At 40.6% G+C, this 13357-nt stretch overlaps 1 protein-coding gene across 1 annotated transcript in view; it reads left to right on the plus strand.

Moving 5' to 3' along the window:
* The window catches only part of kif21a (kinesin family member 21A), a 66437-nt gene that overhangs the window by 32636 nt on the left and 20444 nt on the right, over positions 1-13357 (plus strand). Inside the window, exons 3-17 of the mRNA XM_053319477.1 lie at positions 2145-2327; positions 2897-3037; positions 3507-3638; positions 3855-4025; positions 4737-4852; positions 5364-5559; positions 5663-5852; positions 6036-6102; positions 6828-7031; positions 8722-8809; positions 9486-9600; positions 10801-10989; positions 12070-12269; positions 12713-12820; positions 12954-13022. Coding sequence (XP_053175452.1) covers positions 2145-2327; positions 2897-3037; positions 3507-3638; positions 3855-4025; positions 4737-4852; positions 5364-5559; positions 5663-5852; positions 6036-6102; positions 6828-7031; positions 8722-8809; positions 9486-9600; positions 10801-10989; positions 12070-12269; positions 12713-12820; positions 12954-13022 — 2169 coding nt within the window. The remainder of the gene's footprint in view (positions 1-2144; positions 2328-2896; positions 3038-3506; positions 3639-3854; positions 4026-4736; positions 4853-5363; positions 5560-5662; positions 5853-6035; positions 6103-6827; positions 7032-8721; positions 8810-9485; positions 9601-10800; positions 10990-12069; positions 12270-12712; positions 12821-12953; positions 13023-13357) is intronic.

A 13357-nucleotide genomic window follows, 5' to 3' on the forward strand; every position in this document is an offset into this window, starting at 1 on the left:
TCAGTTATTCATTAACATACCAAACATTTTACAGATTACAGCTTGTAATTTTTGTTTTAACTCATGTATATGATAGTAAAATTGATATTTATGCATTTTGGACTCTTGTTTGAACAAAGAGAAAAAGTTACATATGTCATAATGGGCTCTGGGAAATCCTGATGGGCATTTATACCTACTTATTTCCGCACTTAATAGATAAAATAAACAAATAATAAGTCAAGAAAGTCATGAAATAATTGGTAGTTGTTAGCTGCAGCCCACTCCTCTTCTCTTTTTCTCCGGTTACTGCTCCTTCACTTCCACTTCCTTCTCCCGCTTTGTTTTCCTCCGCATGGAAATGACATGCAAGTCTGGGCGTCCGTCACCTCCCTCACCTCCCTCGCCTCCCCTACTGCTCAGGTTGCCTGGCGACCGAGTCCCCTGCTGTACGGCACTCACATGAGTCAAAGTGAAGTGAAGTGCGTACACACCTCTTAGACAGCTGCAGTATACATCTTTAATGTGTGTCCACATTAACCCATATCTCCCCAGTAACTGCCTCTGAAAGCACACACACACACACACACGCACACACACGCACACACACGCACACACACACACACACACACACACGCACACACACACACACACACACACACACACACACACACACACACACACACGCTCTCACTCACTCACTCACTCACTCTCACTCTCACTCTCTCTCTCACACATACATATACATACACACACACACACACACACACACAGAGGCAGCGGTTGCTTTGGCCTGGATCAGACCTGTTTAGGGGACTAATCTAGATTTAGAGCGACCCACTCGGCCGCATCACAAGAACTCTTCCCGGTTGGGTTGCAGATATAAACAGTAATGATCAGGAGAGCAGAGAGTAAATCTTCTGTCATATCAAAAGGATGCTGGGCTGTTTAAAGCCCGAGTTTATTTTATTTTAAGCAAGAGGTGCCACTGATATCCTGGTACTAATATATCCAGTGACAGCATCCTCATTTGAACAGTATGAACGCAGCCACAACAAGAAAAACTTGCTCTACAGCTCCATGTGTAGCCCCCAGGCCAAAGTAATGAGTTAATAGTTCATTGCCCATTTTCCAGCGAATGTCTAGAGGCATTACTGAAGCTGATGACAGCGGAAAAAAATATACAACAAAAGTAAATTACACCTCTAAATAACAGCATGTAATGACAATAATAATTTGTGTAGCACTTAACATCTCATATCCTGCTCAAGGCTGCTTCTCATTGTTTGTGCTTCAGATCCAATTTTGGAGAAAAACAGCTACAGCAATGATATATTGTGAGATGCTGTCCCTCCAAATTTGTTGCCCTTTCCTGTTTTAACACGACATCGCCATTGTACACGAGGCCAAATCCAGTAAGGAATTATTATCCCAATTTGTTGTGGAAGAGCTTGACCGGCCCACACAGAGCTCTGATCTGCCTAACATCAGCGGACGACCTCCCGAATACTAATGTGGCTCAATGATAAATGAGCAAATCCCTCACAGCCAGGTTTCAACATGCTGTTGGGAAGTCTTCCCGAAAACAAACTGGAGGCTGTTATATAGTAGCAGCTGATTAATGTGGTTTTGGAATTAGATGTTGAACAATCATGTAATGTTGAGATGTTAGTAGTTAATAGTAGTAGTGTAAAACATACAATTCAAACAGGATTAAACTTGGACACAATAGTAGTACAGTAGGTCATGGTCTAAAAATGCCATTAAAACAACATTAATAGGTTAAAATTATGTAAATACAAATTTTAGTAAGTTACAAATAAGTCTGAAGTTTGATGCTGAGATTTAAAGCTACCCTTACCTTTAGGTTAAAATGCTATTAATAAGGTAATGGCACTCTAAAACACAATAGTAATACAGTAGGTCATGGTGTGTCTCATGGCCTAAAAATGCCATTAAAACAACATTAATAGGTTAAAAATAAAAACAAGTTCACAGAATAGTAGTTGCAAATAAGTCTGAAGTCTGATATTGAGATTTAAAGCTCATTTTCTACTCATTGCCAAATATGAGGTCAACCTTTCAGATTCCAGTTATGTCTCATTAAAAGCTAAGCTGTCTTGTCTTTTAGTTCTTCTTCATGACATTTTCTCCTCTCCATCCAGACGGGTTCGGGGAAGACCTACACCATGGGGACGGGCTTTGACGTCAACATCGTAGACGACGAGCTGGGTATCATTCCTCGCGCCGTCCACCACCTCTTCAAGGGCATCGAGGAGCGCCGACAGGCCGCTCAGGAGCAGGGACGGCCTGTACCCGAGTTTAAGATCAACGCCCAGTTCCTCGAGGTACTCGTCCACTCTGCTGCATCATCGTAAACTATGTTTTTTTTTCTTGTTTAACCAAGTAAAAGATACATAATATAATCTCTGTTTCTCTCACATTAGGACAGGCATTTACAGAGATGTCATAGGTCAGGCTTATGTTGTTGACACTGCTCATTTAACAAGCTTTAACACCAGCTCTCCATCACTTGAAAATATCCACACTGACAATTGAACTGCAGCAGCTGTCATCGTGGGGTTAGGAGGTGTTGGAGGAGGAGGAGGGGGGCAGACAGGAAGAGTTAACAGGAATGATGTGAATTGACAGTTGTGCTGCTCCTTCAGACTGCGACAGTGTTCAAATTCCTGGAGACGACCTGGAATTGGAGAGGTGGATGAAATGGATGAGTTATGGCGAAGAAATAAGGACATACACAGAAATCGAATACTTGGGCAGATACTGATACTTACTGAGCGGATAGTTGTCCAAATATTTCCTGTATTCAGCTAACTCTGCCTGGGCATGTGCGAGACAGCGGTCAGGAAGAGCGTGTTATATAAATATATTTGTCTTGTGTTTTGCATCTGTGCAGCTTTACAATGAGGAAGTTCTGGACTTGTTTGACTCCGTAAGAGACATGAAGCAGAAATCTCACATCAAGATTCACGAGGACGCCAACGGAGGAATCTACACAGTGGGAGTGACCACACGGACCGTTTCCTCTGAGGCAGAGGTACAGTAGTGTGTGTGTGTGTGTGTGTGTGTGTGTGTAACAAAAATATAGCCCATTGTTAATTCAATGGAGTCTGAATATGCTTTGGACACTACGCTGCATCTAAACTGTTAATTCAAATCCAGTAATTCAGAAGCTAACCAGGTTGTCAGACAACGGTTTTTATTTTTATATTGTATATAGTATTGTTTTCTTGATGTAAAAAAGCAGAAACTAATAGATCTGTAGGATTTAGTGGCATCTAGTGGTGAGCTTGCAGATTGCAACCAACCGCACTGATGTTTATATTTAAATATGCCAGAGGACATTTGTGTTTTATATCCAGTTACATCAACATGAATTGGACCAGTGTGTTAATCTCTCTCTCTCTCTCTCTCTCTCTCTCTCTCTCTCTCTCTCTCTCTCTCTCTCTCTCTCTCTCTCTCTCTCTCTCTTCTCTTTCTCTTTCTCTTTCTCTTTCTCTTTCCAGATGATGCAGTGCCTGAAGCTGGGGGCTCTGTCTCGCACCACAGCCAGCACTCAGATGAACGTCCAGAGTTCTCGATCCCACGCCATCTTCACCATCCACCTGTGCCAAGTCCGCGTCTGTGCCTCCGACAATGTTCGTACATCATCACACTGAGCAACATCTGAGCTACCACAAAGTTCCCAAATGTTTTATTTTCCCCCAGGGCTCTTAACTATAACATATGCATCAAATACATTCAGTAGAAGACTGAACTAATAAAACTTATATTATCTGCGTGTGTATACATATACTGGGTTAGATAAGGATAAAATAAAAACAGTGATTTGTTTTTGTCCTTGTCACTCACAGCAAGACAATGAGACTGATAACAGAGTGTCCAACGGCAACTCTGAGATGGACGAGTACGAGACGCTGACAGCCAAGTTTCACTTTGTTGACCTCGCCGGTTCAGAGAGGCTGAAGAGAACCGGAGCGACGGGTGATCGAGCCAAAGAGGGCATCTCCATCAACTGTGGACTGGTGAGCTTCTCCCCCCTCAAGCAAAGTTGGTGAAGTCACCCTGATAAGAAGGGGAGCATTGATATAATAGGGTTTGACTGCCATCTAGTGGCTAAATTTAATAAAAGACGTCAAGCCAAGCAACAATAATACAACAGAGAGGGGCATACATCTGTAAATATATCATCATTAAAGCAAAAAGTGGTAGGATTGACATCTTAAAAATCATTAAACATGATCTTTACAGTTTTATCTACAGAATTACAGCTTAAGTCTGCAGCACTATAATCAGTAATTGATAGATTAAATGAAAATTCATCTACTGTTTAAATGTGTTCTTTTCTCTTTTCTCTTTTCTAAAATAATCACAAATGCAAAGTACTGCAAGCTATTTTTTTGTTAAAACTGTTTTTGTGGATTCTTTCTGTTAAATTAAAGCTCTTCAGATTATTTTGAGGGATTTTTCAGACAGAGGAAGTTAACATGTTGTTGGTGAAAGCAGGAAAAATCACAGAATTTTTACAATAAGATCACAATGGAAATATAAAATGCCTCTAATTGAGTTAAGGAATAAAAAGACAAAATGTGTGAAATAAATGAAATAAAATGTCACACCCATGCTTTGAGCCCTGTTTAGGTGACACACTTACATTGTATTTATTTTGTGTCAATATAAACAAGTCAGCTGTTTAAATATATTGTCACCTCTCTGCTCCCCGTCTGTTCCTGCAGCTCGCTCTGGGGAATGTAATCAGTGCTTTGGGCGACCGGAGCAAACGCTCCTCACACGTGCCTTACAGAGACTCCAAACTCACCCGACTTCTACAGGACTCTTTAGGAGGAAACAGGTTGGTGGTTAAGTGTGATTAGTCAAAGATTACAAATGGAAATCATTCATCAGGAATGAATTGGAGAATAAAGGAGTGTGATTAGGATTAGGATGTCCATTAATCTACCAATAGCATTTTAACAAAGCATATATGAGACAGTGTGTTAAATATACACAATATCAGACAATGATGCAGGCCATCTTGTGATATATGACTTCTGTTTAGAGACAAGGGAAGTATTCAGAATTGAAAAATGTGGACGGTCATTTAAGAGTGTACTTTTAAATCAAAGTATTATCACAGATGCTTTCAAATGAGAATGTTTTATCAGCATTAAACGTCAATTTTCCTCACCAAAGCATTCAAGCTGAGAAATATTTCCACCTAGATTCAATCAGCTTCGTATTGTTCGGCTGTTGGATCATACATCAAACATATAGTTTATATAAATATCTGGAAATGTTATCAAAAATATCACAATGTGAGTCAGACACTAAACATCCATCTCCTTCTCTTCTTCTCGCCTCAGCCAAACAGTGATGATCGCATGCATCAGCCCGTCTGACCGTGACTTCATGGAGACGCTGAACACGCTGAAGTACGCCAACCGAGCCAGGAACATCAAGAACAAGGTGATGGTGAACCAGGACAAGGCCAGCCAGCAGATCAGCGCTCTCAGGACGGAGATAGCTCGACTGCAGATAGAGCTGATGGAGTACAAGTCGGTGAGGAGAGAGGAAGAAGTTTAAAGGGCAGGAGCAATGGAAAAAATGAATTTACCAGTCATGTTAGATGAGATTTATGTATATATCATTCTCCTCTGTGCAGGGTAAACGCTTGGCGGGCGAGGACGGCATGGAGAGCTTCAGCGACTTGTTCCATGAGAACTCCATGCTGCAGACGGAGAACAGCAACCTGAGAGTGAGGGTGAAGGCCATGCAGGAGACCATCGATGCCCAGAGAGCGCGGCTCACCCAGCTGATCAGTGACCAAGCAAACCAGGCCCTCGCCAGGGCAGGTAGGAGGAACCTGCAGACTCAAACTATTAGATTAGTTTAGGCAAAGACTTTTTCAGCAAGCTCATGTTGGGTTTTTTAATGCTTTAGTCTTTTTCTTGCTCTGTCATTGCTATTACAGTGAATACATGATGCAGTTCTTCTTTATCTCTCTCATTTGGAATCTATTCTGTTTCTTTTTCCAGGTGAAGGAGGCACTGAGGAGATTGGCAACATGATTCAGGGTTACATCAAAGAGATTGAAGAGCTCAGGTAAATATCTCTCATTGTACAGTAAAATGCTGTTATTGATTTCCTCGTTCTCTTTTTATGAAATTGCTCAAGTGCATGATGACTTTAAAGCAAACAAACGAAAAACCAAATAACAGAAGGACCTATTTTTGTCAGCCTGGAAGGAAATCATGCCTTTGGTCGTATGTGTCTGTTTGTCTGCGTGTGCTTGTGTTTATCTGTCTGCAGCCAATCTCACACACTATTAGACCCAGCAGCCTAATATTTTTATGTGCTCATTTATGACTGTATCATCAAGAACATCTCTTGGTTGCGGTGATTAACTTTCATCTTTTCATCAGCCCTTGCCATTTTACTACATGTTTTATGACATAGCAAAAGGCATTTCCAGCTAAAGGCAAACAAGCCTTATATAATCTGCTGCAGGCCATGTTTTGACCTTTGTTGTGGCTCAAAAACTGACAATCATAGAAAAGGACATGAGCACAGCAGCTAATATGAAGTGTAGGTTGACAGTCTAAAACAAAACAAGACATTTAAGGTTGTATTTTAGGTTTTCAGAAACAGTTACCAACACTTTTCACTATTTTCTGAAATTTTATAGGCCAAATAACTAATCAATGAATCAACTAAATCAATAGATGCATTGATAATAAAAAAAAGGTTAATTGCAGCCCTAGTGGGTGTGTCCTGTGTATCCTGAGTATATCCTGTCTGATGTCTGCGTTCCTTGATCTTCTCCTCAGAGCCAAACTCCTGGAGAGCGAGGCCGTGAACGAGAACCTGAGGAAGAATTTGTCCCGTGCCTCCAACCGTCAGTCGTTCTACGGAGGGCCCGGATCTTTCTCCACGCCGCTGCTGGCCCCCGAGAAGGAGACTTCTGACATCATCGAACTCGCCAAGAAAGACCTGGAGAAACTGAAGAAGCGAGAAAAAAAGAAAAAGAAAAGGTAACGAGAGTGAAGTAGACAACCTGGATTATTTGGATTGGCTGTTTTGTGTCGTTGCATATTTAGCTGTGTTCACATCTGGATCTTTTTATCCCAAAACTATGCCCTCTTTTTTTAATGAATTGTGCACCCAGAAGTCAGTTTGGCTTGTTATAGATTTTAAGTAGAACAATTTGGTACAATAGACAAATTTAAAGGCTTGTAGTCATGACGTCACATAGCAGATAGACAATATCAGGCAATCAATAATGTTTAAATATAATGTGTTTTAATAGAGATCAAAGTTATTTACTGACAGTATCACAGGGCTGATAGACACAAGAATTGGACTGCAAGAAATTCCCGATGAGAAATCAACAACAGCATGAACAGCTGATCTCAGGCTCCTGGTTTGAAATGGTCAGAGTCGTGCTGAGCGGCACTATAGGTGGGATAAAAAGTGGGATTTTCAGTGCAGAGCTTCCTCTGACCATTCTTCCCTCCATTCTTCCTTCCTCCGTTCATCTCTTGCTTCCTTCTCTCTGTTTGACCCCCCCCTTCACCCCTCCCTGAAGACTCCAGCTGCTGTTGGATGAGAGAGAGAGGGAGCAAAGGGAGGAGGTGGTGGAAGAGGTTGAGGACGCCAGGTTTGTCAGAGCTTCCACCCTCCTGTTGCTATTCTCATCCTTTGCTTCCCCTAATGCACCATTTTTTTAATTTATTTGTTTATTTTCAGCAGGCCCCCCCCCACCCCCACCTGGAGTGAAACAGACTGATATAGCTGTTATAATACATGATAATAAGCCTTAAATCTTTCTTTAGAGCTGTGTGATCCCCTTAGCTCATCCACTGACTCATCACGCTACACCCCTGCTTTCTACTGCATCTTTTTTTCCAAATTTTCTGACTTTTTTATATGCATTCAAGACAGTCTGGGGCTAGAAAGTGGTTTTGATAGTGTTGTTCTTCCTTCATTTACAGACTTCATCATAGACTGTTAATCTACATTTGTGTAAAATACATTAATACAATGTAAAACTCAGTGATTCTTTTCTTTTTTATGAATCTTTTTTTTTCCAGTCTAGTCAGATGGTTTAGTGCAAAACACAATCTGAAACATTGCTAAACCTCTAGTATTGTTTCATAGATTTGGTCCTTCTGTTTTTTTGCACTGCGTGTTCCCTACATGCTTTCTTTCTTTTTTGCTTTTGCTGGACTCTGATGAGATTCCTTCCTTTTGTTAAAGAAAACACACTTGTCTTTTTCACAAGCAAGCACATAAGCCCAAATGTGGCGTGACAATCTGTGTGTTCAACTTTACAGTAAAAAGCTCTCTGTATGTTTTACAATACATGCAAACAACATTATCTCATAATAAAAAACATGCATTGTCTACAAATATAAACTGAATGGTTCCATCAAATCCATCAAAAAGCTTATTTGCCAAAAAGACAGTGTGATAATTTAATAATAATGGAGCTATGTGTGCGTTATTTGACCAACTAAAACAATGAAGGGACGTCCTCATTACCCACAGATGTGTTTTTTTGCTGTGGAAATATGATGTGTTACAGTTCCTGTGAAGATGCACATGCAATCCACATGCATGTGTTCTGCTCAGGAAATATTCACGTGTTCCTTTTTATAACATGGAAAAGTAACAGCTGATAGATGACGTCTTTTGACTCTCATCTGTTTCTGAATCTTTCAGCGCCAACAAGGAGGAAGTTCCTGACAACGACCAAGAGAAGGGAACCGAGAAGGAAATGGCAGAGAGAGTCATCGAGGACGCAGAAATGGTACGATGTTTAATATATATACTGAATCAGCACTGATAATCATTTCAAAGCCATTTATCTTACTAGTCTTAGGAAAATGTGTAATTGTAGAATTGTAATTGTTTATTAAAGAGATTATTTCCTTCCCTCCTCCCTTCCTCCCTCCCTCCTTCCTTCTTTCCTGCGTCCTTCCTTCCTTCCTTTCCTCCCTCCCTCCTTTCCTTCCTTCCTCCCTACTTTCCTTCCTTCTTCCTTCTTCCCTTCCTTCCTACTTTCCTCCGTCCTTCCTTCCTTCTTTTCCTTCCTCCCTTCCTTCTTTCCTTTCCTCCCTCCTTTCCTTCCTTTCTTCCTTCCTTCCCTCCTTCCGTCCTCCCTCCTTTCCTTCCTTCTTCCTTCCTCCCTTCCTCCCTCCCTCCTTTTCCTTCCTTCTCCTTCCTTCTTCCCCATAATTTATTTGATAGAAAAGCTCAGTTTAAGCCTGGGTTAATATTCATTCATTATGCATTCACTTTTTGAGACTTTTTGTTTAGATATGATGATTTTTGTGTTTGCTTTTAGATAAATTTGTTATTTGTGAATTAAATTTACTGAATGTAACAGCTGAGCACTTTTTCTTACTTGAAAAGCAAAAGACCTGTCAAATAAAGCATTACCTAAAGCTTCATCATATATTGAATTGTTGGTGTTTATCTTGTAGGAGGTCCAAGAAGGCAGCGACCACGAGGAGGCAGAAGAAGACGAGGATGAGGACGAAGAGGAGATGGATGTAGAGGAGAGCTCTGATGAGTCTGACTCTGAGTCCGATGAAAAAGGTACGAGGAACAGTGTCTGCTCTCAGGTTCACATTAAACAGCCTGCAGATCCACCACATGAGGGAGCTGTTCAGTCACCGTCAGCCCAGTTCTTCACGGCACATTTAGAGACTGTAACTGTAAGGACCAAAGAAAGGGGTGTGACATGAGACAAAGGAGCAGCTGGATTTGGGGGGGAGGTCTGGATGTGATGGTCTAGATCCCCAAAATGGAACAAAATCAGTCATGGAGATGAAGGGGCACAATGCTGTTTGAATAGGAGGGTTTAACTGAATACAATACACACAAGTCCGCTGACAATACTCTTACAGATTAGTACATCCTCACTAACAGATGGCTGTGTGGTGTTAGTGGAAGTTACCTAAATGTTGAGTCAAGACTGAAATAAAAGTTAATAGGACAAAAACACTTTGTGCTCCCTGAGAATTGTTAGTTGTATTTCATATGATTTCATTCAATTTGGGGAAGCAACCATGTGTGATGATGATGATGATGATGATGATGATGATGATGATGATGATGATGATGATGATGATGATGATAATAATAAAAATTAAAAAATAATAATAATAATGGTAACAATAGTGATAAACTTTATTTATAGAACACCTTTCATGCAAAGGGTGTAGCTCAAAATGCCTAACAGAAAAAAATAAAAATAAAATACAGTAAAACCACAACAAATAAACTAATAGAAATTAAATTAGACACTTTGTAAAAAATAAATAGAAATGACACTAATTAACAGCCAATAAGTCAATTTGCAGGTGTCGTTTAAAAATGTTCATGTAGAGTATTTCATAATTTTGGAGCATAATTAAAGAAAGCTGCACTTCCTATTTTCTTGTTTGCATAACTGTGTGTATTTAAAAACCATAGTAGAGAATCTGAGAACAATAGAGTCTGCGATGTAGGCCGATCCTAAACCATTTAGAGCTTTAAAAACAAGTAAAAGAAGCTTAAAATCTCTTCTGAAAGATACTGAGAGCCAGTGAGGTGTAGCTAAAAGTGAGGTAATATGCTCAGTTTTCCTTGTTTTGGTTTAAAGTCTAGCAGCACAGTGTTGAATTAGTTGTAATAGTAATAGTAATATAAAGTACTTCAAAAGGGGCGTATCCTCTTACACCAAAAACAAGAAATACTGTAATATCACTACAGATGTGAATACTCTCTAATCTTATTACATCTGTGTCCCATCAGAGAACTTCCAGGCAGATCTGGCCAACATCACCTGTGAGATCGCCATCAAGCAGAAGCTGATCGACGAGCTGGAGAACAGCCAGCGGCGTCTGCACACGCTCAAACAGCAGTACGAGCAGAAGCTGATGATGCTGCAGTGCAAGATCAGGGACACCCAGCTGGAGAGGGACCGCGTGCTCCATAACATGAGTAAGGAGACGGGGACGGTGTTTGCCAGCAGGGGGAGTCATGTATCACTCAGTGGGAAGATCATGGCATGCTGTATATAATTCTACTTATGGTTTAAGTGTTTGGATAAAAAACATCCATCAAAAGGAAGATGTAGATGTTTTTGATCAGTTTATTTCAGTCTCAAAGTGATATTTGAGTTCTTGCTGGTCCTACTTGTATTTGTAAGAATTTATATTTAACCCTAGATGTTTGATCTCAGTTTTTTTGTCTTTAGTGATATTAAAAAAAAAACCTCAAAATTCAGCAAATCCTTTGAGGAAGGGAGGAAGAAGGAAGGAAGGAAGGAAGGAAAGATGGAAGGAAAGAATGATGGAAGGGAGGAAGAAAGAAGGAAAGGAGGAAAGTAAAGAAGGGAGGAAGGAAGGGAGGAAGGAAGGGAGGAAAGGAAGGAAGTAAAGAAGGAAGGAAGGGAGGAAGGAAAGGAAGGACGGAGGAAAGAAGGTAGGAGGGAGGGAGAAAAGAAAAGAGGAAGGAAGGAAAGAAAGACAGAGGAAAGAAGGAAGGGAGGAAGGAAAGGAAAGAAGGGAGGAAGGAAGGACGGACAGAGGAAAGAAGGTAGGAGGGAGGGAGAAAAGAAAAGAGGAAGGAAGGAAGGAAAGAAGGAAGGAGGGAGTGAGAAAAGAAAGGGGAAGGGAGGAAGGAATGAAGGATGGGAGGCAGGACAGACAGACAGAAGGGAGGAAAGAAGGAACAGTCAAAACAGACGGGGTCAATTTGACCCTGGAGGACAACACGAATGTTACAGTCAGCTATGAATTGTCTCTCAGCAGCCAGATAATGTCAGATACATTTAAGCCTATCAGCACTAATGGATCAAAGCTGATGGAGATTTTAAAAGCATAGAGGAGTTTTAAGATTGTTTTAATTAGAAAATAATACAAGAGACTTTTTGACATCTAAAGATCAAAGACCGTATGAACCATAAGAGAAAAAAAATACGTTATTACTTCTTTACTGTGTTAAGCTTTTCACTGTGATATATCAGTCTGGTTTTTGTCACATCTCACCATCATTTCTGTGTTTCATATGTATTTTCAGCTTCAGTGGAAACCGGCACGGAGGACAAGGCTCGTAAGATCAAGGCTGAATATGAGAAGAAGCTGAGCCTCATGAACAAGGAGCTTCAGAAGCTGCAGTCTGCTCAGAAAGAGCACGCCCGCCTGCTGAAGAACCAATCACAGTACGAGAAACAGCTGAAAAAGCTTCAGATGGATGTGGCTGAAATGAAGAAAACTAAGGTATATTTAAAAATACTGTATGTCTTTTATTATTCTGTTATTCTCTTGAGGCCAGTTCTGTTATTTGTCTCGGGTTGCATGCGCTTAGCAGGATTTGCCTTCATTGAGATTAAAAATGGATTTAACAAAAACAGTTAATGGAGCATGTGAAGTGTTGACAGGCTCATTTACACATCATCTAGTCAATTTTCTCCTCGTCTCCTGTTTGTGTCTATTCTGTGTCTTTCTCTCTAGTATCTTCATTTCTTTCCACCTCTTTGTTTACATGGAGGAAAAATGATGAAAATGAACTGTGGGACAGTAGCCAACAAGCAATATTTCAAAATAAAATCCCAAATAAACAGGGAGGATGAGAGAAATGATAAATGCTAAAACCTTTTTTTATATATATGTGAATGATATAAATGATATTATATATTATCTGTTTAATGTGATTGTCCCAGGTTCGTCTCATGAAGCAGATGAAGGAGCAGCAGGAGAAGAACAGGATGAACGAGTCTCGCCGAAACCGAGAAATTGCAACTTTGAAGAAAGACCAGCGCAAGCAAGAAGTGAGTGACGGGGATGTGCTCTGCGCCCACTTCACTAATTCACTAATTACATCTCCATCAATCTGAGCCTGAGTGTTTCAGCCCTTTCTTTTAACTAATGTGGGTGATACTGTTATTTTGTTTACCTCTTCAGCACCAACTGAGGCTACTGGAGGCTCAGAAAAGACAGCAGGAGCTTATTCTGAGGAGAAAGACAGAAGAGGTGAGCCATAGTACTTTCATTTTTAAACTCGATATTAAACTTGACATTAGTCAACTGGAAAGGTAAAATGTGCATCACCAAAAGCGGCATTGTGTTGTATTGTTGTATAGTCAGGGGTAGGATTTATAAGGCCCTATGATTTCCGCGATCACAGAATAAAAGGCCGATTAAAATAAATATCAGGGAATTTGACATAATTTGACTGAAATGCTGTTTTCGTGTGGAAGAGGAACGTATGTCTGGGGGAAACTGCACGGAGGGAAGCAAATCTGGGTGGCACAACAAGCCCCCCCTCCACACACTGAGCCCATCCCACTTCAAAACAATGTAAGCAT

Source organism: Scomber japonicus, chromosome 5, assembly GCF_027409825.1.
Source record: "Scomber japonicus isolate fScoJap1 chromosome 5, fScoJap1.pri, whole genome shotgun sequence".
In the NCBI taxonomy this organism is placed as follows: Eukaryota; Metazoa; Chordata; class Actinopteri; order Scombriformes; family Scombridae; genus Scomber; species Scomber japonicus.